At 53.8% G+C, this 20834-nt stretch overlaps 1 protein-coding gene across 1 annotated transcript; it reads left to right on the top strand.

Annotated features, from left to right (window-relative positions):
* Positions 1-11967: 11967 nt before the first annotated feature.
* On the top strand, positions 11968-19261 carry TUBA8 (tubulin alpha 8; the record flags this gene model as incomplete). Its single annotated transcript, XM_082851133.1, has 4 exons — positions 11968-12157; positions 13572-13720; positions 15289-15969; positions 18968-19261. Exons 1-4 carry the CDS (start codon positions 12130-12132, stop codon positions 19259-19261), a joined length of 1152 nt encoding a protein of 383 aa, XP_082707259.1. The 5' UTR covers positions 11968-12129.
* Between the last annotated feature and the right edge of the window lie 1573 nt (positions 19262-20834).

The raw sequence follows: 20834 nt of genomic DNA, 5'->3' as shown, positions 1-20834 counted from the left end.
CGCGCACACACACACACACACACACACACACACACGGAGAGAGAGAGAAAAAATAAGGAATTGGCTCACATGATCATGGAGCCCAAGATCTGGAGTCTGCAAGCTAAACCCAAAGTAGCTGCTGGTGTGAGTTCCAGTCCAAGGGCAGGAGAAGACCAGTATCTCAGCTCAAGGGTCAGGTAGGCAGCTGGTCCCTTTACTCAGCCCTTTTGTTTAATTCAGGTCTTCAACTGATTGGATGAGGCCCACCCACACTGGGGAGGACAATCTGCTTTCCTCAGTCTACTGATTCAAATGTTCATCTCATTCAGAAACACCTTCACAGACACACCCAGAATGATGTGTGGCCGAGTGTCTGGGTGTCCCGTGGTCCAGTGAAGCTGACACATAAAGTAGCCATCACAGGGACTGAAGACACGTGTCCTTCCTCCTTTCCAAACTTCTACTCAGAAAGAAAGGATGGAGGTGGGCTCCAGGTTGCCACAGATCAAATAATTGTGAGACAGAGGTCTTAAAAACCAAGAAGAAGTAGATGTTTTTTACTCTTAAAGACGGTCAGGCCACTATCTGAGTCTTTTTTTCACTATCTGAGTCTGAATGGGCTGCCATAACAAAATACCACACACCAAGTGGCTTAAACAACAGAAACTTATCATCTCACCATTCTGGAGACAGGTAGCCCCAGATCAAGGTCCAGCAGGGTCAGTTTCTGGTGAGGCCTCTCATCCTGGCTTGCAGACGGCTACCTTCTTGCTGTGTCCTCACCTGGCCTCCCTCTGTGCATACACTCCTGGTGTGTATTCCTCTCCTTATAAGGACACCAGTCCTATTGGGTCAGAGCCCCACTCTTACGACTGCATTTAACCGTAATTACCTCCCTAAAGGCCCTATCTCCAAGTACAGTCACACTGAGGGTTAAGGCTTCATATATAAACTGGAGGGGGCGGGGTACCCATCTTTTTACCTCCCTGGAACCAAAAGATGTCATATTCAGCATTTATGGTGTAGACATGGCTCCTTCCAACCCTTAACCCCATAAAGAGGAAAGATGATGAGGTTCAATGAATTATAATGAAGGTTCTGAATGCCATCATAATTACCACTGTTGTCATTATCATTTTTATCCGAAGACATTAAGAACCTGTTCATAACATATTTGGTGGTTTACAAAGAGAACTCGAAAAATCAATTTACTCAGCAATGTTTATTGAGCATCTTTGATGCCCTTGACTAGCTACTTTTGAGGGGGAGGGAACCAAGATGAATAACAACCCCTGCCTTCAAGGTGTACCAGTTTTGTAGCAATACTTAAACACATGCACACGTACACATACCAAGAATCCAAAGTGGAAAGTGATAAATGTAATGGAAGTGATAAAGTGACAAATGTACACTCTGGGAGTTTGGAAGGGAGATAAATGCATAGTTGATAATAGTCATCATCCTTTATTGAGCATTTACCATGTGCTTGGCAGTTAGCTTAGTCATGGTTCTCAAGTTTTAGGATCTTACATTATAAGGTAGACAAAATTCAACTCATAGTTTACTAAGCACTGTATGTATCGATGGGTAAAGCATTGTGTCTGAGACTCTCTCAAATGCGAAGATGATTAAGGCACGTGTCCCGTCCTCTAGAAACTCATAGTATAAATAGGAAACTATAGGAGTGGGTGCTCAGCAGAACAAATTGCTATAAAATAAAAAAGTGTTCTCACTCTCTACTGGCCGGAGATAGGCACCTGTCGGGAAGGGAAGGGAAAGTGAATCTGTGTTTGTGCTTGGACACTTGGCGAGTCTCCATGTCCGGCCAGAGCAGCTCTACGTGGTAATACCTTGTGGAAAAGCCACGGATTTGCCTGGAGTGACATGGGGTTGGAGGTCGGGGCCTGAGGAGAGCGGGAGAGGAGACAGAAGTGCCTTAACTCTATTTAGCACTGAATGGACTCTGGTGGGGAAGTTTGCACTGAGACCAAGGATCAATGACGGTCCTGCCCACCACTAAACTGGGGAGGGGAGGGGAGAGTGAGGGAAGTTCAGTAAGGTGGACAAAATCTGAAGTGTGAAGAGAGGGCCAGACCCGTTGTCCCCACCCCCTGCAACCAGGGGAAGCGGGGCAAGCCCCTGGCCCTTCAACATCACTTGTGGTCACCAAGAGAAAGGCTTATTACTGAGCAAAGAGGCAGCCAGAATCCTGGTATCGTTGTGCAAGTTCTGGGCTTAAAAGTAGGAAGAGGGAGTGATGAGACATGGATCAAGAAAGAAACTTGAAAATAATGGTGGAGGGAGGAGTAGAAGCGGGAACAGAGGACGCACTGAGCACCTGCTATATTCTCACTAATTCTTATCTCAGTTAATCCCCCAGTAGGCAGGCCGGCCTCGATGGAGGCACAGCGGGCTTCAGAGCAGAGGCTCCACCCCTCACTCAGCACAGGCTGACGAGCGGCAGCAGGGCTGAGCTCGGAGCCTGTCCCTCCCACCCGGTACCCTGCCCCACCACTCCTGCACTCCCCCGGGTTGGGGGTGACTTCGCGAGCTGAGCCCCAAGCAGGTGCCTTTCCTGCCTGGGCCGGGCCTTCCTGGCGCAGCTAGTGTTTGGCCGCAGGAAGAGGATGAAAATTTGGGGACCGTGAACGTTTATTCTAACAGCACTTTACATTTCTTCCTAAGCGGCTGGAATTACAAAGGCTGATCCTACAGACCATAGCGTGGGAGCCTGGAGCCCAGCCGCGCAACGCGCGCGTGCGGCGCCCGGGCAGAGACCCGAGCCGCGGGTAGGCGGGGAGGAGCGATTGTGACCTGCCCGGTCCCTCCCTCGCCAGCACTGTGATGCTGCAGGGCAGCTGCTGGCCCCCTCCCGCCTGGTGTCACAACAGCGGAGGCGGCTGTATCTGGAGCAGTTGGAGTGGGCAGGCCCAGCCGGGAGCTAGCGGGCTACGGGAGCGGCCGCGATGGTGAGCCTGCCGGGCCGGGGCGCGGTGCGCTGGGGGTTGGGGGCACGCGGCGCCCAGCGCAGGGCCGCATCCACGCGGGGGCTTGCAGCCATCGCTTTGGATCTAAGGAGTTCGAAGTCTCCTGGGGGTGTCAGTTCAGGGTCGAGGGATTCGTACCCTCGGGCGGAGGACAAGCCGGTGCCAGTGCCCCTTCTCGTAGAGAGAAAGTAGGGACGGGGGCGAGTTGCCCCTTAAAGGGACCCAAGGGAGATGTGCACACTCAGGTGAGGGGAAGGGGGACATGGGGGCCTTCGCAGAAGAGGTGAGGCTCTGAGGCATCACCTTGGGGCAACTCAGGAATCCGAGTGGGGGAGGGGCAGGCAGTCCAGGGATTCCCAGAGGCTGGGGGCGTGGGCGGTCAGGTCCCTACACCCAGCCAAATGTGACAGAGCCCCGAACGTGTCAGGGGACTTAGGGCGTCACAGCCCCACGCCTGGGGGCTTCGTTCTCCTTTCCCAACCCCGGCCATCTGGCTTGGGCTTCCCAGGCCCCCGACACCCGCTCCAACTCCCCAGTTTTTCCAGTGGTCCAAGCCAGAGGACTCTGGCCCACAGGGCTCTCCTTCCGGAAGGCGGGGGGTGGGGTGGGGCTTCAGACCTGTGGTTTCCTACCCTGGCCTCTGGTCTGCCCGTCTCCTTCGCGGACTTACTTGCTGGAGAGGACCTCCCCCACCTCCTCCCTTCACCCCCTGCCCCCTGGGCTGGGTAAATTTGCCTCCAATACATTTGCCCGGACGCCTGGAAAACCAGAAATCTCCTCGTCCAGAGCCCGGCTGTCTGGGCCACTGGGAGTGGGGTGGAAAGGTTGGGTGGGGAAGGGGGCAGAGTGAGCAGTCTCACAGGCCAAGGTCAGGCTTTCCGCACTCTTGCCCGGGTGTCAGTGACCAGCAGGACAGGTGAGGACTGCCCTCCTCCCGGCCTCTGCTCGTTCTGGAGAGTGCCCAGGGCCCCTGGCTCTGGCCCCAGCTCTGCTGAGTCTAGTCCAGGTCTGTCCCGCACCCTCCCTCCCCAGAGCAGCCTCCTCGTGGCCAGAGGAATCCACTCCTGCCTGAGGCCCCTGGTGCCGGGTCACGGAAGGAGCTGAGCTGGGAGTTCAGAGTTTTGGCTCCTGTCTCTGCAGCTAGCTGTGTGACTTCAAGAAAGTCACTTAACCTCTCTGAAGTGGTTTTTCTCATCTACAAAATGAAGAGGGCTTATGGTTCAAATTTTCAAGGCTCCACCTAGTTTTACTATTTTAACCTTTTTATTACAGAGAATTCCAAACATATACAAAAGAAGAGTGTTATAATGAACCCCTGTATATGCCTTATCCAATTTCAACAGTTATCTACTTATGATGAGTCTTGCTTCATTTACTCCCCTTCCCCTCTCTCCCTGTTATTTTGAAGCAAATCCTAGGCAGCATACTCAAGATTTGATATTTAATATTTATAATATCTAGCACGTAGCTAGTGCTTTATAATTTTCAAAGTGCTGTCTCTTGCACGTTTTACTTCTGACCTGAGAGCCATAGTGAGTCTTAGAGGGGATCCCATGATTCTAATCCAGCTCTCTGAGCAAACTTCAACGTGCATTCAATAGGCCAGTTTCTGAAAATACCTAATAAACCAAAAAATGTAAAGTAAAACCTTATTTTAAATATGCTAAAGAATTTGAACGATGTTTAACTGAAAACCTATGGCTGAATATTTTGGAAAGAGAATATCTTTATTTTGAAACACTGAATTTTGTATAGTAGGTTCTATTTGGAATATTAATATACATGGGCAGCACTGTCTTGATGGGGAAACTTTTTTTTTTTTTTTTTGCGGTACGCGGGCCTCTCACCGTTGCGGCGTCTCCCATTGCAGAACACAGGCTCCCGACGCGCAGGCCCAGCAGCCACGGCCCACAGGCTCAGCCGCTCCGCGGCATGCGGGATCCTCCCAGACCGGGACACGAACCCATGTCCCCTGCATCGGCAGGCGGACTCCCAACCACTGCGCCACCAGGGAAGCCTGGGAAAACATTTTTATTGACCATTTCACACTCACAGAATCTAAATTTATTTATTTATTTATTTATATTTATTTTTGGCTGCATTAGGTCTTCGTTGCTGTGCACAGGCTTTCTCTAGTTGTGGCGAGCAGGGGCTACTCTTCGTTGCGGTACACGGGCTTCTAATTGCAGTGGCTTCTCTTGTTGTGGAGCACGGGCTCTAGGCGTTCAGGCTTCAGTAATTGCAGCACGTGGGCTCAGTAGTTGTGGCATGCAGGCCCTAGAGCGGGTGGGCGTCAGTAGTTGCGGCACGTGGGCTCAGTAGTTGCGGCACATGGGCTCAGTAGTTGTGGCACACGGGCTTAGTTGCTCTGTGGCATGTGGGATCTTCCTGCACCAGGACTCAAACCCGTGTCCCCTGCATTGGCAGGCGGATTCTTAACCACTGCACCACCAAGGAAGTCCCCAGAACCTCTTTTTCAAAACCCCTTGACTCATTCCTGAAAGGCTAGGCTGACACATCTGCACACCTGGACCCAGAGTCCCACCCGTGCCCAAAGGACTCTCCTTCCTCCAGTGGCTGGGCTTCCCTCCTGAGGGTTGGGGAAGGCTGCCTGTGTTGAGGACGGATGCAGCATTTCTGTAGTTTCTAGGTGAGGATTTTAGAACTAACCCTGTAACTGAGCATTCCCATGTGCTCCCAGGGTCCCTCTGGTAAGCAGGTCTCCTGGGAACTGAGACTGTGACAACTTTTTTGGTGTCGGTGATTCCAGGCCTCAGAGAACGTGTCTGTGGTTCACGGGGGGAGTTGAGAGCACAGCCTCCTCACTGCTCTCCTCCTGGGGGGGCGGGCCCGTGAGTTCAGGTGGGAACTGGCATCAGATGGCAACAAAGAGCCTGTCTTCCTGCAGAAATGGGCAGCTAGAAGGCAGAGTGTCCTGGGGGTGAGGTGGATGCTGCTTCCGAGTCCACAGGCCTCTGCAGACGCCCTGAGTGGGCGGCGTGGCTGAGCCCCACAGGGCCCGGGCTTAGCTTCCGACTCCGAGCACCCCAGGGGCTGCGGTCACTAAGTGCGGGTCCCCAGAGGTCCCTGGGCACATGCTCTGGGTGGCAGCAGAGGCCCCACCCCCAGGCACTGTGTCCACAGGGAGCGTCTGGGCGACAGTTGGGCCCACGCAGAGCCTGGGAGTGAGGTTGCGGCTCAGTGATCTCAGTGGCCTTGAGAGGAAGAGAGAAAGTTACAGTAATTTTTGAGGAGGAAAGAGCTAGTGAGTACAGGGCTAGTGATGGGGTGGGTGGGAGGATGTGGCTCTTGGGGGCAGAGTAGACCCACTGCTCCCTCCCTTTGGCCACCAAGGGACTGACAGGACTGTCGGTGGCCTTTGTGGCTGACGTCCCCCGTCGGCGTCGTCCTGTTAGAATTTCTCCCAGATGAAGAGACCAGGAGGAGAGTGGGTACCGTGTGCGGCGGATTAACACTCGCTCGCTTTCTCCGGCACCTGACCCAGTGTCGGCTGAAGCTCAAGGGCCTTTGGCCTCAAAGGGTCTAGAGAGTCTAGGAGTCTACGACCAGCCCTGGCCACTCCTGAGGGCCGTCTCTGCCACCCCTGTTGCTGCCCTGCTGCAGCGCCTGCAGCCTGATGTTAACTTAGGTCGACTCTGTTCCTGCTGTTTCTGGCTTGCTATCTATTCTTTGAGTCCAAATATGCTCTAATTGAAGAATTTTGAGCAGAGGTAGTGCAATCTTTCGTGAACCACGTTGTTCTTACTTTAATTATCCCTCTGGAACACTGGTTCTACTTTTTACCTGTCATCTCCGACCTAGATCCTGAAGTGTAGGTGATTTATTATCCTAGCCTGACAGCTAGAAGTAATTGGGTCTAAAAATATGCTTCCTGAAGGCAACTGTGTGGCCCTTGACCCACAGGTGGTCTGGGTATGTGGCCTGGTCTCAGGTTTTCACTGGCCTACACTGTCAGGTCCCTTCCAAGATAATATGCCAATTTCACTGTTTTGTGGTAGTTCGAAACTATTTTTAAAGCTACAAAGCCTCCTTCTGCAGAGGATTGCAGTGAGCTTATCAGAGTCCTCTGAGAGCAAATGAAAAGGAAACGATTACTATTTAAACAGAAATAATATAAGGTTGACCTAGGGAAAGATTTCTTGCAGTGGAGTTATAAGAGGACTGCCAGGTTCTGGAGTGTCTTTTTTCTGCTGTCCTGCAGAACTGGGCGCCCTCCCCGGGGAGGATGCTCGTGGGCAGCTCTGATGCTGCTTCTGCCCAGCCTTCACAAGCCTACACTTTGGACAAACCAAGCAGTTTGTGGGAGCTGCCCTAAATTCTCCCGCCTCTTGTTCACACTGCTCCAGAGTCCAGCTGAAACACCTGCTGGCACACCTACATTCTCCAAGATGTCTGCAAATATTCCTGCTGGGGGAAAGCAAGCTGCAAGCTGTCTTTTCTCCTTTGAGCTCCTGTTGCCTCTCAGGCCCTGGCCACTCCCCTTGTTAGATGGATTCCAAGCCTCAGCAGGGTTTTCTTTCCAGTCACCCCTGCTGCAGTCAAGCCCTGTACTCGATGCTGGGTATCCGGCCAGGAAATGGGGGCTCCTTGCTCTCCACCGGGTAAGTCAGAAAAGCAAAGAGAACCTAGGAGCCGTGCAGTAGAGCAGTGATGGGGAGGCGGGGGCTGAGGGAGGGCGCGTGGGGCCCCGGCTGGTGCGGGGCCTTCCAGACCTTCTGCAGGAGGGAACGACTAATGAGCGACTTGAAGGGCGACTGGGAGTTGGCCCAGTCCCTCCTGATGCCGTCTTGCAGACAACGACAGTAGCTCTGTGCTGTGGGAACCAACAGAGCAGGTCACTTTGGTAGCCACCCAGCACTAGGTCTGGGGAGGGGTGTCATGCTTTCCTCGAGGAAGTGCGCTCCTGTGTTAGGTCTCTCCAGCTCCCTCACCTTCACCCCCTGGACTGCTGGGCCGGAGGCTCCAGCACCACTGGTGGGACCCCCTTCATCTCACAGGGGCCCAGGAGCAGAAAGCTGGCCTGAGCCCTACAAGCCCAGGGTCAAAATAGAACTGAGGGAGGAGCAGTGTGAGAGAGAAAGCAGGAACTCTGCCCAGCCAGAGAGGGAATCTGAAACATGAGTTTGGAGCAAACACATGATGTAAAGGCCCTCTGCTGAGTCAGCTCACCCCCGGGCCCCGGCCTCGGCACTCACCACCCGGAGAAACAGTCCTGGTCTTGCAGGGAGGGTGGCCCACTTTCAGAGGCTCCCACCGCGGGCCCTTCCGTTTCTCTCTGCGATGGAGTTTTTTTGGTTTCGAGGTTTGCCGTCCAAGCTTGCCTTGCTCTCTGCTATCAGGCTTGTGCTGCCGTAGGTGTGGCCCACCAGAGCCCAGGGGGTTAAGAGTGCAAACGAGGCAGGGGGGTGGGTGGTGTCAAGGAGAGGACTCGGCCGAGGTCAGAAGACCTGGATTTGGGGCCAGGCTCTTGCCCTGTGAAATTTCCAATCTGCCCCTTTACCTTTCTGAGCCTCAGCTTTTTCACCTGTAAAATAATGGGGTGGGAATCATATTCGGGGATCCGTGAGGCCAGCCCAGCTCTAGAATCCTGAAGGCTCTGAGCTCACATAACGTCCCTGGTCATGGCAGATGGGTGACCTGTCTTGGGCATGAGGGCCGGCCCCCAGGCCGTCCGCACTGGGGGTGCTTTGCGTGTTCCTGTATAGAGCCTCCAGGCAGGAAGGGGGTGGGTGGCAACGAGGCACAGTGGCCAGAGGAGCCGTGGGGTCCCTGTCCTCTCAGAGCAGGTGCAAATGGTGCACAGACCTTAGCACCATTAGTTAAATGAGGGGCTCACCTAACTGTTCATTTCACTGGTGATTTCCTCATGTGACTTTATGTAATTAATTAATTTATTTAGGCCGTGCTGCGTGGCTTGTGGGATCTTAGTTCCCCGACCAGGGATTGAACCCTGGCCCCGACAGTGAGAGCACCCAGGTCCTAACCACTGGACCGCCAGGGAAGTTCCCCCCTCCATAACTTTAAAGTTCTCTTTTGCCCTGACAAACTGGGCTCTTGGTCATTGCTAGTTGAATCAATGACAGAGTGAAAAGGGACAGGAAGAGCCTGGCCCTTCGCAGTGGGTCGTTAGGGTGAGGGGAGCCGTCACTTGGCTCATACTCTGTTTCCTTTCTTTAATTTTTGTCATTTTAGTATGAAAACCGTCAAACCTTCAGAGAAGTACGGTAGTGTATCGCCACCCATATATCCATCATCTAGATTTAATAATTACTATTTCTCTGCCATGTTTACTTTACCTGATGTGTTTGTGTTCGGTAGTTGTGGCACACGGGCTTAGTTGCTCCGCGGCATGTGGGATCTTCCTGGACCAGGGCTCGAACCTGTGTTCCCTGCCTTGGCAGGTGGATTCTTAACCACTGTGCCACGAGGCAAGTCCCCCCCACACCATATTTTGATTTGTTCAAACCAGAATTCAGTTAACATTCACATACTCCATGTGGATGTTATGTGTCTTAAGTTCCTCTTGATGTGGGTCAGTCCCTCCTTCACCTTTGTTTCTCATGAGTTGAAAAGATTGGTTCAATTTCCCTGTAAAATGTCTCACCTTCTGGATTCATGTCGTTTTCTCGCCATGTCCCTTATCCCTTGGACCCCTGTGTTTTCTATAAAGTGGGAGCTACATATAAAGGGTGTAATACGTTAAGGCTGAGTATTTTTGATTTTTTTTGTGGTACACGGGCCTCTCACTGTTGTGGCCTCTCCCGTTGCGGAGCACAGGCTCCGGACTTGCAGGCTCAGCGGCCATGCCTCATGGGCCCAGCCGCTCCGCGGCATGCGGGATCTTCCCGGACCGGGGCACGAACCCGTGTCCCCTGCATCAGCAGGTGGACTCTCAACCACTGCGCCACCAGGGAAGCCCCTGAGTCTATCGTATACGTCCCGTTACTCTTGTGAATTAGTGTAACAGGGAAAACTGCTCCTCCTAAGGAGTGTGTGTGTGTGTGTGACTGATTTCATCTGTGGAGACTGGCATATTGACTAGCATGAGGTTAAAGGGGGGTGAAAACCTCCGTATCACCGTGTTGGTGGTTTTCAGGACCCTGAGATCCTTTACTCTTCCTCCTCTGACCTTTGATCTTCCTGAAATACCCCTGTTTCCTTCCAGAAAGGCCCAGGGGATGCCTGGAGGATGGTTGGGGGGTGGGGTCACAGGACAACATGTGGGACCTGCTCCTTTCAGGTCTCTCCGGGTCCCCTCAGTTCACACACCCCCGAGGAAACCACAGCTGCATGTGAAGGTGTGGTCTGGTCGGTAGCTGCTGGTTATGGGGGGTTCCTGGGGGAAGGACCCTGCTGCCTTAGGCCTGAAGTGAGTCCGAAGATAAAGTCGTTTCATTGTGAGAGGAACGTAGCCTGAGGTCTCCGGCTTTCCACCTGTGCCTCTTCCAGGTGGAGAGTGAAGCTCCAGTAATGAAAATGCATAATGATAAGAGCAATCACAACAAAAGTGATCGAGGTAACTTATGCTTTTCAGATGAAGGGGGTTTACGTAACTCAGCCCAGGTCACACAGCGCAGCATGTAACTTGAGAGGCAAGATTTGTGCCCTGGGGTGTGGGTGGCTGTGAGCAAAGCCCTTTCCTGGCCACCAGCCTCACAGAAGCACAGAGGCCAGGGCACAGAGACAGGTGTGGAGCAGTGCCACGTTGTATAAGTGTTAGGGCACCGGCTCCTGACACCGCTGGCTTCCCTGCACCCACACCCAGGGAGCCCCAGGGTCCCAGGAGTCCCATGCCCCATGCCCAGCCACGGTCTCTGGAGGCTCTGCTCCTGGCTTGGGTTCCCTGGAGCTGGAAAATGCCAGGTCGGGTCACAGTTAAGAATAGAAGGCCACAGAGCAGGCACGTGCTTCCCTGCCCAGCTCCATCTGGAGCACACAGTCTCCTTGCAGGGCCCCTGCTTCCCCGGTGGGGTGTTGGGGGTGACGAGTACACCGTCCCAGCAAAACCATAACACACACTCACACACTCACATCCACACACACACACTTACACATATATACACACATACACACCACACGAATGTACACAACACAAACACACACGCACACCCCTCCCCATCCTAAGCTGTTAGTACCAGGACCAATCAGGTAACTGCAGCTTCACGCCAGAGTAACATGGAGAAAAGGACACTCTAAAGGTCAGCTTTACTTAGCACTTGGCCTGACGTGGGCGAAGGAGCAGGTGATGGTGGCCACAGAGGAACTTTCCAGTCCCTCAGAGTTCAGGAGGCGCCTACTTTGTCCCCTCCCAGCCCTCCCTTGCTGATGTACTGATCCTTTCTCATTCCTACAGTTGTAGCCAGAACACTAATGACACCCATGATACAGACTCCAAAGTACATTCCACCGTGTGCTTCCCTGTTCTGGGATGCGGAGACGGGGAGCGCGCGCGCGTGCGTGCGTGTGTGTGTGTGTGTGTGTGTGTGTGTGTGTGTGGCGGCGGCTGGGAGGCTCAGGCTGCAGCAGGAACGGGAGACCTGCGCCGGGCACGGCAGTGGATTTGGGAGTGGTTTCTGCTGTCCTCACTGGTTCTTCCTTTGACCGGCTCCATCCGTGCAGGAGTCTCGTGGTTTGGAATTAGCCCAGTTTCCTCCACGCAGCTGCCCTCTTTTTCCTTTTCTTGACACAAAGGATTAACCCTGGAAAGCAATCTTTACAGCAAACCACAAAGCTGCGGTGCTTCTTTGGAACCGAGTCTTGATCCGGATGCTGTGGTGCCCAGACCCCACGTGGCTGGGGCATGGCATGGCGGGAGGCATGGGTGTCCTGCCCGTCGAGTTCCAGGGATGGACAGGTCCTCAGAGGTGGGGGCCTGGGGGCCTGGGGGCCTGGGGCAGAGGCGTGACCGGGCTGGGGCTCTGACTGGGCTGCTCTCTCCCCGCAGCGGGAATGCATATCCGTCCACGTGGGCCAAGCAGGGGTCCAGATCGGCAATGCCTGCTGGGAGCTCTTCTGCCTGGAGCACGGCATCCAGGCCGATGGCACTTTTGGCACGCAGGCCAGCAAGGTCCAGGACGACGACTCCTTCACCACCTTCTTCAGCGAGACCGGCAACGGGAAGCACGTGCCCCGGGCCGTCATGGTCGATCTGGAGCCCACCGTGGTGGGTGAGTGTGGGCCAGGGTCCCCGCACAGGGACAGCACCGGACTGCAGAGGCTGTGGTGTCTGGGGAAGCAGATCTGTACGTGGAAGGGGTGGCTCATCCGGAGCCCCCCACCACATGACTCTTGGCTCCTAGAGTTCTCTGCAGTCTCGGGATCTCAAGTGGGGATCACAGATCACTGCTCCCCATTAAACCTCCAACCTAGTACTCTCCACTGAAATCTGCTGAGACAGACCGACATTGTTTATTAAATACTAAGGGTCAAAATACAAATAATTTCAGAAATTATAAGGTGCCCTCCAACAGTCAGTTTCCCAAAGTGTATGTTTCCGCTCCTACGGTAATTGCAGTCTGTCCCGGCGGCCTGGGATAACCTTCCAGCCTCTCGCACACGAGACGAAATAGCAGCAGGCGCTTCCTCTTACAGCCAGAGGCTGCCGTAGGTTAGAATGAACCTCTTCTGGATCTTAGGGAGCAGGAATTCTGACTTGTGTTGGGGCAGGATTCTTGCTCTCCCAGCTCCCCCGGCCCCAGTACCCCCTGGATCAGTCCTCGCTCTTCATCAGGATTTTCTCATCTTCAAAGTCTGCTCACCAGCGAAGGTGGACAAGTCCCCCAGGGATGTCTGGGTACTGCCTGCGGTGCCTGAACACTGTTTCTAGGGCCACAGACCCCAGGCCCTCTATCCCATGGACGCTTGTACAAATACAGAAAGGGCAGATGAGTTTCCCAGGCCACTGCATAGATGGGTGCTTTCCCTGGGGGAGCAGAGGGACCCTGTAGAAGAGAGGGGCTATAGGTGGGGCCTGAGGCACCTTGGCCTGCCGTGTGTCCACCTTGCGTGGACCTTGGAGGTGAGCAGAGCCCTCTGCACCGCGGCCTCTCTTGGGCTCCAGCTCTTCTGGAGCCTGGAACATAGCTTTGCTTCAAAGTTGTTCTGAAATATCTCTAATGCCTGACATGTATTGTTGCCACCAGAGATGGAGGTTAGGGCTGGGACAATTCCGGGGGAGCCTAGGAGCCAGGCATATTCTGAATCTTTCTTTGTGTCCCTGGAACATTTGGATGCAAGTGAAATCGGGTTAAATTCTGGGGTAAATTTTGCAGCATGAATGAAAAACAAGAGGGAAGCCTTGTGGGTCCAGGGGGAAGAGGCAGTCAACTTTGGTGTTTGGCCAGCTTTGTAAACCCAAGGCTTTTTAAGGTCCAGCCAGTAGAGCAGCTGGCTTCTCATTGCTGCTTGAGTCCCGGGCTTCTGGCTCTGTTAGTGCCTGTGTTACCCTGGAATTCTCTTAGCCTCGCAGGTATATTATAGGGTTGTCTGGTTCCACCTCAATGGAGTTCAGTAGGTAGGGGTGCCATGTGTATTCTCGTCTGGGAACCAGGTAGTAAGACTGACGGTCCCCTCTCTTGGTAGATGAGGTTCGGGCAGGAACCTACCGCCAGCTCTTCCATCCAGAGCAGCTGATCACAGGAAAAGAGGATGCAGCTAACAACTACGCGCGGGGCCACTACACGGTGGGAAAGGAGAGCATCGACCTGGTGCTGGACCGCATTCGCAAGCTGGTATGTGTTTACAAGGGCAGGGAGCTGCTGAGCTGGACGTACTAGGATTCACCTCTCTGAACAGGCTGGGTGGAGGCACGTGACCCCTGGCTACAGGATAAACGCCTAAGATCTGGGAATTTCTGCTTATGTCCGTAAGAGGCATTCATAGGGCTGACGCCCCTTCCTCTGGCTGGACGTTGTGGGCTGCCCTCCAGGTGATGCCCCGGTAGCACTTACAGATGCTCTACGGTGGTGTCTGGGGAAATTCCAGGTGTGAGAAAGGCGAAGCTCTTTGCTTCCTGGCAGCACAGTTTAACAAAGCATTTAACTTGGAAGAGAAGAGGAAGATTGTTGATCTATTTCAGCACTTACAAACAGCATTACCAATGTCAAATACGTTCCGTTTAATCCCCTAAATAATGATACAAAGGAGGTCTTGTCCTTGAACTTTACAGATGGGGAGATTGAGGGCCAGGATGGTTCAATAACTTGGTCTGGGTCCCGCAGCTAGAAAGTGGCCAAGTCAGCATCTGAACCGGGTTGGTTTGACTAGAAAGCTCAGGGTGGGTCCCTTGTCTACTTGATCCCCCTTTCCTAATCTGTACAACGGAAAAGGTTGGGCTTGATCAGGGGTCCTTGGGAGCTAAGGATGCCGAATTTTCTGTTTAGAGGAGGGCTAGTAGGGTTCATCAGTCTCAGAGCCATCTGTGATCCCTAAAGCTCAGAACCACAGGACTGAACACAGTCATAGATCACGGCCAATGGGGAAGTTCTGTGACCTGTGAATTCTCTTAGTTCTGGTGAGAGCTAACTGTCAGGTCCTTGCTTAATTATCACAACAACCTCATGAGATGAATTTTTTTTTTTTTTTTTGTGGTATGCGGGCCTCCCACCGCTGCGGCCTCTCCTGTTGTGGAGCACAGGCTCCGGACGCGCAGGCTCAGCGGCCATGGCTCACGGGCCCAGCCGCTCCGCGGCATGTGGGATCTTCCCGGACCGGGGCACGAACCCGCGTCCCCTGCATCGGCAGGTGGACTCTCAACAAATGCGCCACCAGGGAAGCCCGAGATGAATAGTTTTTATTGTTCTCACTTTAACCAAGAAGAAACATGAGTCTGGAGGGTTCAGTTCAGTAACTTGCTCGAATTTTTACAACTCGGAAGTGGCAAAGTTGATGTGAAATCTCAGGTTCTCTGACCCATTTATCTTCCTGAGCCACCTTCCAAGGTTGGGCTGGGATGTGTAGGTCTGCAGTTCCCACAAGATCAAATGACTAGGGCTGGGGAAGTGGGCAAGGAGCTGGGGCCCTCATGGGGCAAAGTCATTAACCGCCGTGGTTCTGGAAGCTCATTCCTGGTCCAACCAGGCCACTGGGCTGGAAGCTTCATGGACCCGGAGGTGTGTGCAGGTTTGCTGCCCGTATTTTAGTGGTTCCTCCCAAGACCGCCGAGGCTCCTTTGTGTTTCCTTGCTCCTTCAAGGCTGTTTTGATTTCACCCACTTGACAATGTTGAGGGATAGAGTGGGGCAGACAGAGAGGCCCGTGAGGGAGTCCTCAGAGCCTTGTCTCGTGTCCTCCGCTCCCAGACAGATGCCTGCTCAGGCCTGCAGGGCTTCCTCATCTTCCACAGCTTCGGGGGCGGCACCGGCTCCGGCTTCACTTCTCTGCTGATGGAACGCCTCTCCCTGGATTACGGCAAGAAGTCTAAGCTGGAGTTCGCCATCTACCCGGCCCCCCAGGTGTCCACGGCCGTGGTGGAGCCCTACAACTCCATCCTGACCACGCACACAACCCTGGAGCACTCGGACTGCGCCTTCATGGTCGACAACGAGGCCATCTACGACATCTGCCGCCGCAACCTAGACATCGAGCGCCCGACGTACACCAACCTCAACCGCCTCATCAGCCAGATCGTGTCCTCCATCACGGCCTCCCTGCGCTTCGACGGCGCCCTCAACGTGGACCTCACCGAGTTCCAGACCAACCTGGTGCCCTACCCCCGCATCCACTTCCCCCTGGTCACCTATGCGCCCATCATCTCGGCCGAGAAGGCCTACCACGAGCAGCTGTCCGTGGCCGAGATCACCAGCTCCTGCTTTGAGCCCAACAGCCAGATGGTGAAGTGTGACCCCCGTCACGGCAAGTACATGGCCTGCTGCATGCTCTACCGGGGGGACGTGGTGCCCAAGGATGTGAACGTCGCCATTGCTGCCATCAAGACCAAGAGGACCATCCAGTTTGTCGACTGGTGTCCCACAGGCTTCAAGGTGAGAGCTGGTGGCTCGGTGGAGACAGACAGCTAGAGAAGCAGAGGGAGACACCAAGGATGGGGAGAAAGAGGTGGACACTCAGGGTCTTGGACTGATGCACATTCCGTGGGAGCTCTGGGATGAGATGGGAAGAGGGGCTTAAGCCAAATGTAACACTAATTTCATTCATTAATTCGTTCATTCACCTATTTTAGGTCAGGAGAGATTTTGAGAGGATTATTGGAAGAGGGGGAGGGCACTAGTGCAGTAGGGAGAAGGGCTCCACCTCTCCTGCCCTAAGATCTGCAGACATCGCAAAGGTCAGGCAGAAAGGACTTTTCTCTTACAGGGAGGAGTGAACGGGGCTAGAACGAACTTGTGTGCAAGTGGGATGAAGAGGATGACTGGGTGGAAGTAGCTCTGCTCTGACGGTAGATCAGAGAATGCAGTAACCAGATTATTCAAGTTGCTGGAGAGGTGTAATTCCCTCCTCTAACACCTCAAAAGCTGTGTTCTTCTCTCCCCAGTTTATTTTGAAAAATTATTCGCCCTGTAAGTTTTCATCGATTTCGAGAAAGGATAAGAAGTTTCATGGTTATCATATGGTTGTGATTCACATTATGAAGCCCTGACATTTCCACTAACCGGGAGTGAGCTGGGAGCCTGTTGTAGGTCTGCGGTCTGGGGAACACCGGACTCTGAGGGTTGGTGTGGGTACACAATAGCCAGGGAAGACCCCCAGCTCCCAGGACCAGAAGATGTCGAGCACTGGAAGCCGCCCCCTGAGTCGCCCTGGCCGGGCAGGCAGCTGCCCCTGCACTCGTGCCTGCTTGACTGCTTTGTCCTGTGTCCCACGGTCTCATCCGAGTCCACCATCAAAGCGGCTGCCACCATTCATGTTAATTAGACCCCTGGCAGGCCTTTAATAATTTAGAGGTTTGCTGAGCACCAGAGGTGGTTGTGACAGTTGCTCGAGACAGAGATGAGCACGTCTCAGTTTTCCCTGCTGGGACTTAACGGAAACAAGACACCTCATGCTGGCTTCTCAGCTGAGAGGCTGATGGCAGAGAGCATCTCCCACCCTGCTCTGCTCCAGCCACGTACAGAATCCTTTCCCCTGGACTGTGCCTATTTGTATGTGGCAGTTCTGGTCACTCTTGCGAAAACATTCAGGATCTTCCCCCAAGTTGTTGGGTTTTTTTTCTTTCAAATGGAAACAAACAACAAAACAAGCTAGTAGTAAAATGAATAGGCAAAAAAAAAAAAAAAAAAAAAAAAGAATGAGATATGAGGGTGGTGGAGAAATTAACAAAAAGGACATGCCCCCGTATTCTTGCCCCTTTATTTTAAGCTGAAGCTCCAGGGTTATGACCAGAAAGATAAGGCAGTGCTAGAACCTTTAGCTGCTTCTCAGAAAGGCACATGCCGTGGGGGTGGATGGTGTTGAACTTCACCCTGTAGCATCCTCCCCAGGGTCAAGGGCTGCTACTGCTGAAAAGAGAGCAGAGTTGGCTGGTCTAGTGAAATGTCATGTGGCATTGCCTTCTCCCTTCTCACTTTGGTCCTTCGCCCCTGTCTCAGCATCACCTCCACCCCCAAGATGCCACTTTTGTTTAAGAGGAATGATAGATCATTGTGAATTCATTTAGTGGGTTACCCACCTTGGCTGTACAGCCTGCTGCCACTCCCACCTCCACCTCTCAGAGGACATGCATTTTAAAGCTGTGAATTTAAGAGATTGGCAGTTCAGACCTGGTGGCCTGGTGGAGAGGCATTTTGGGGCCAGCTCCATGGTTCTCAGTGTCCCATGAGTATTATCACAGTCGTCACCTGAGGCCCCTTCCAGGCTCCTAGAGTTCCTGGGGTCGGCTCCAGTTTGGGGTATGTGTGGGGAGAAGGGAGACTTCCGGGATATTAGCCCCCTCGTCAGGGTGGGCTGGATCAACTTGGAGGACCCTCCGTGCTGCCAGAACTTGGGGGATTGGCTCATCCAGCAAGTTTTAATTGACTTTCTTTGATTTCCATGCTTTTCTTCCAAGAAACCCCACTCCCCAGAGACAGAGGGCCTGGTAAATGCTGACGCCATCCGCAGAACCTTTTGCATCTCTTTATTTATTGCTTGAGAATATCTTTTTAAAAATTGATTAATTAATTAAGTTTTGGCTGCGTTGGGTCCTCCTTGTTGTGCATGAGCTTCCTCTAGTTGTGGCGAGCGGGGGCTACTGTTCGTTGCAGTGCGCCGGCTTCTCATTGCGGTGGCTTCTCTTGTTGCGGAGCACGGGCTCTAGGCGCGCGGGCTTCAGTAGTTGTGGCTCGTGGGCTCTAGAGGGCAGGCTCAGTAGTCGTGGCACACGGGCTTAGCTGCTCCGTGGCATGTGGGATCTTCTAGGACCAGGGCTCGAACCCGTGTCCCCTGCATTGGCAGGTGGATTCTTAACCACTGCGCCACCAGAGAAGTCCTCTCCCTGATCTTTTAAACAGCCCTTCACCCTTGGCAGAGAAACTGCCCTAAACCCGTTGACAGCATAACTAAGAGGAACCCGAGATACCATTGGAAGGAGTGAACTTATAATAACCCTTGTCTGCTGGCACTGCACACGCGCCCTGCTTGGCCCCCTTTTCCCTGCCCTCATTTGCCTGCTTGAGTCTCCCACTAGGGTCCCCACCAGCCCTTCCCCTCCCCTTGAGTCTCCCGGCCCAGTGCCGAGGAGTGAACTTATAATAACCCTCGTCTGCTGGCACTGCACACGCGCCCTGCTTGGCCCCCTTTCCCTGCCCTCATTTGCCTGCTTGAGTCTCCCACTAGGGTCCCCACCAGCCCTCCCCTCCCCTTGAGTCTCCCGGCCCAGTGCCGCTTGCTTTGCTTTCTCTCCCACACGCACCCCTCTACCCACCCGCCGTCCCACCTCCTGATCCCCTCTTCACATCCAGGCCTGCTGCCCCACCCACCACGTGACCAAGGTGCCCCAGCTTGTGTTATCCGCTGACTGCCGCATCTTCACCCTCTCTTCCCCAGGTGGGCATCAACTACCAGCCCCCCACGGTCGTCCCTGGGGGAGACCTGGCCAAGGTGCAGCGGGCCGTCTGCATGCTGAGCAACACCACGGCCATCGCCGAGGCCTGGGCCCGCCTGGACCACAAGTTCGACCTCATGTACGCCAAGCGTGCCTTCGTGCACTGGTACGTCGGAGAGGGGATGGAAGAAGGAGAATTTTCCGAGGCCCGGGAGGACCTGGCTGCCCTGGAGAAGGATTATGAGGAAGTGGGGACTGATTCTTTTGAAGAAGAAAATGAAGGGGAGGAATTTTAAATACAAACGTTCCTCGTGGCTGTGTCTCTTTATTCCTGCTGCCCCTCCAAGCACGTTTAACTTTTCCTAGAGCAGCAGACCCCGGCCTGGGTCCCGACACCAGTACCTGTGGGTGACGGGGCCAGCACGGACGCTGAGCTCTGCCAGACCCTCCCGTGGGGGAGCGCAGCTCCGTGTCAGCAAAGGAAACGAGAGTCACTGTCTCTGGGTTAGGGTGCAGGCCAGTCACACCTGTGCAGAGACCTAAGCGGGATTTAAAATTCTCTGTTAGGCTGGGCTCACCCCAAACACAGCCTGCTGGCTGGGGAGCAGAAAGGTGAGATCTGGGCGTGGCTGAGATTCTGGAAAGGGAGTGTTCTCAGAGTTAGAGTTAGAAGCAAGAGCCCATTTCCTGCCCTTGTGAATACACAGATAAACGAGTGGGATCATTCCAGACAGTGTTCAGTGCTGTGAAGCGAAAAAGCAGTGATGGGAGAAGTGGGTGGTGAGGTCAGAAGAGGCCTCGTGGAGACCCGGGTGCAGCTCGGAGCCACCACGGAGGTTCTGGAGTCAGAGCACGCCGGGTGGGTGTGTGAAGAGCAGGGAGGAGGTGAAGGTACCCGGAGGATGGAGGTGAGGGGTGCGGCCAAGAGCCATGCGGAGTGCAGGGCACACTTAGGCTAATCCTGCACAGGACGTGAGGAGCTTAGGTTTTCTCTGGGTGAAACACAGCATTTCTGTGTGGAATTCGGAAGGTTTTAAGCAGACACCTACTAAGCTTTATATACACATACACCTCATCTCTAACCCCAACCATCTCAAAATGGATGGTCTTCTCATTTTATGGCTGAAGAAGCTGAGGTGTAGGGCGTTTATGTGTTGGAGACACAAAAGGGCGGGGGCCAAGAGGCTGTTCTCTCGGCTACCCCGCCCTCTTTCCACCATTGGTGTTTGTGTCCGGTTCCAACTGCTGCCTCATAAAATGAAAGGTGGGGAGAAGCAAAGTCCATTTATTGCAAAGGAGAGGACAAATTAATGCATCTCTTCCCTGAAGTTGGCAGCTCCGGTAGGATTTTTGGAAAAATCAAAAGGCTACTCTGATTAAACTACTGATAAGACACCCAGGGTCGGGCCGTAGCAGGTCCCTGTGCATTAAATGTACAGCTCGTCAGCTGTGGACTTTCCCTACATGTTTCTACTCTGTATTCCTTGGAGGCCCCGACAAAAATAGAATAAAATGTTCCAAGGAAAGGAAGACCAGGCAGGAAGTGACGCTAACCACTCGCCGAGGACTGTTTTCGGAGAGAACACACTTTCTTGCTCTTCTGTGAAGGAGATGGTGGCGCTGAGGAGGAGTCCAGATCTCTGCCCATCAGGACCCCCTTGCCCGAGGTCACGCCTCACCAAGTCCCGCAGGGGCTGCAGGGACAGACCCAGCTGTGCGGAGAACTGGGGTCAGGAGCTGTGGCCCATCTCAGGAAGGGGCATTTCCCCTCTGACCGACGTGAGAGACCTACCCATGGGTTTCAGATAAGCCTCGAAGGACTTCCCGAGTGTGTAACTAGGACCTAATTAGGGAGAGAGTAACAGACCC

This window comes from Leucopleurus acutus (assembly GCF_964270905.1).
Source record: "Leucopleurus acutus genome assembly, chromosome: 11".
Classification (NCBI taxonomy): domain Eukaryota; kingdom Metazoa; phylum Chordata; class Mammalia; order Artiodactyla; family Delphinidae; genus Leucopleurus; species Leucopleurus acutus.
Note: the sequence above shows the minus strand (reverse complement) of the source record. Positions and strands in the feature narration are given on the sequence as shown.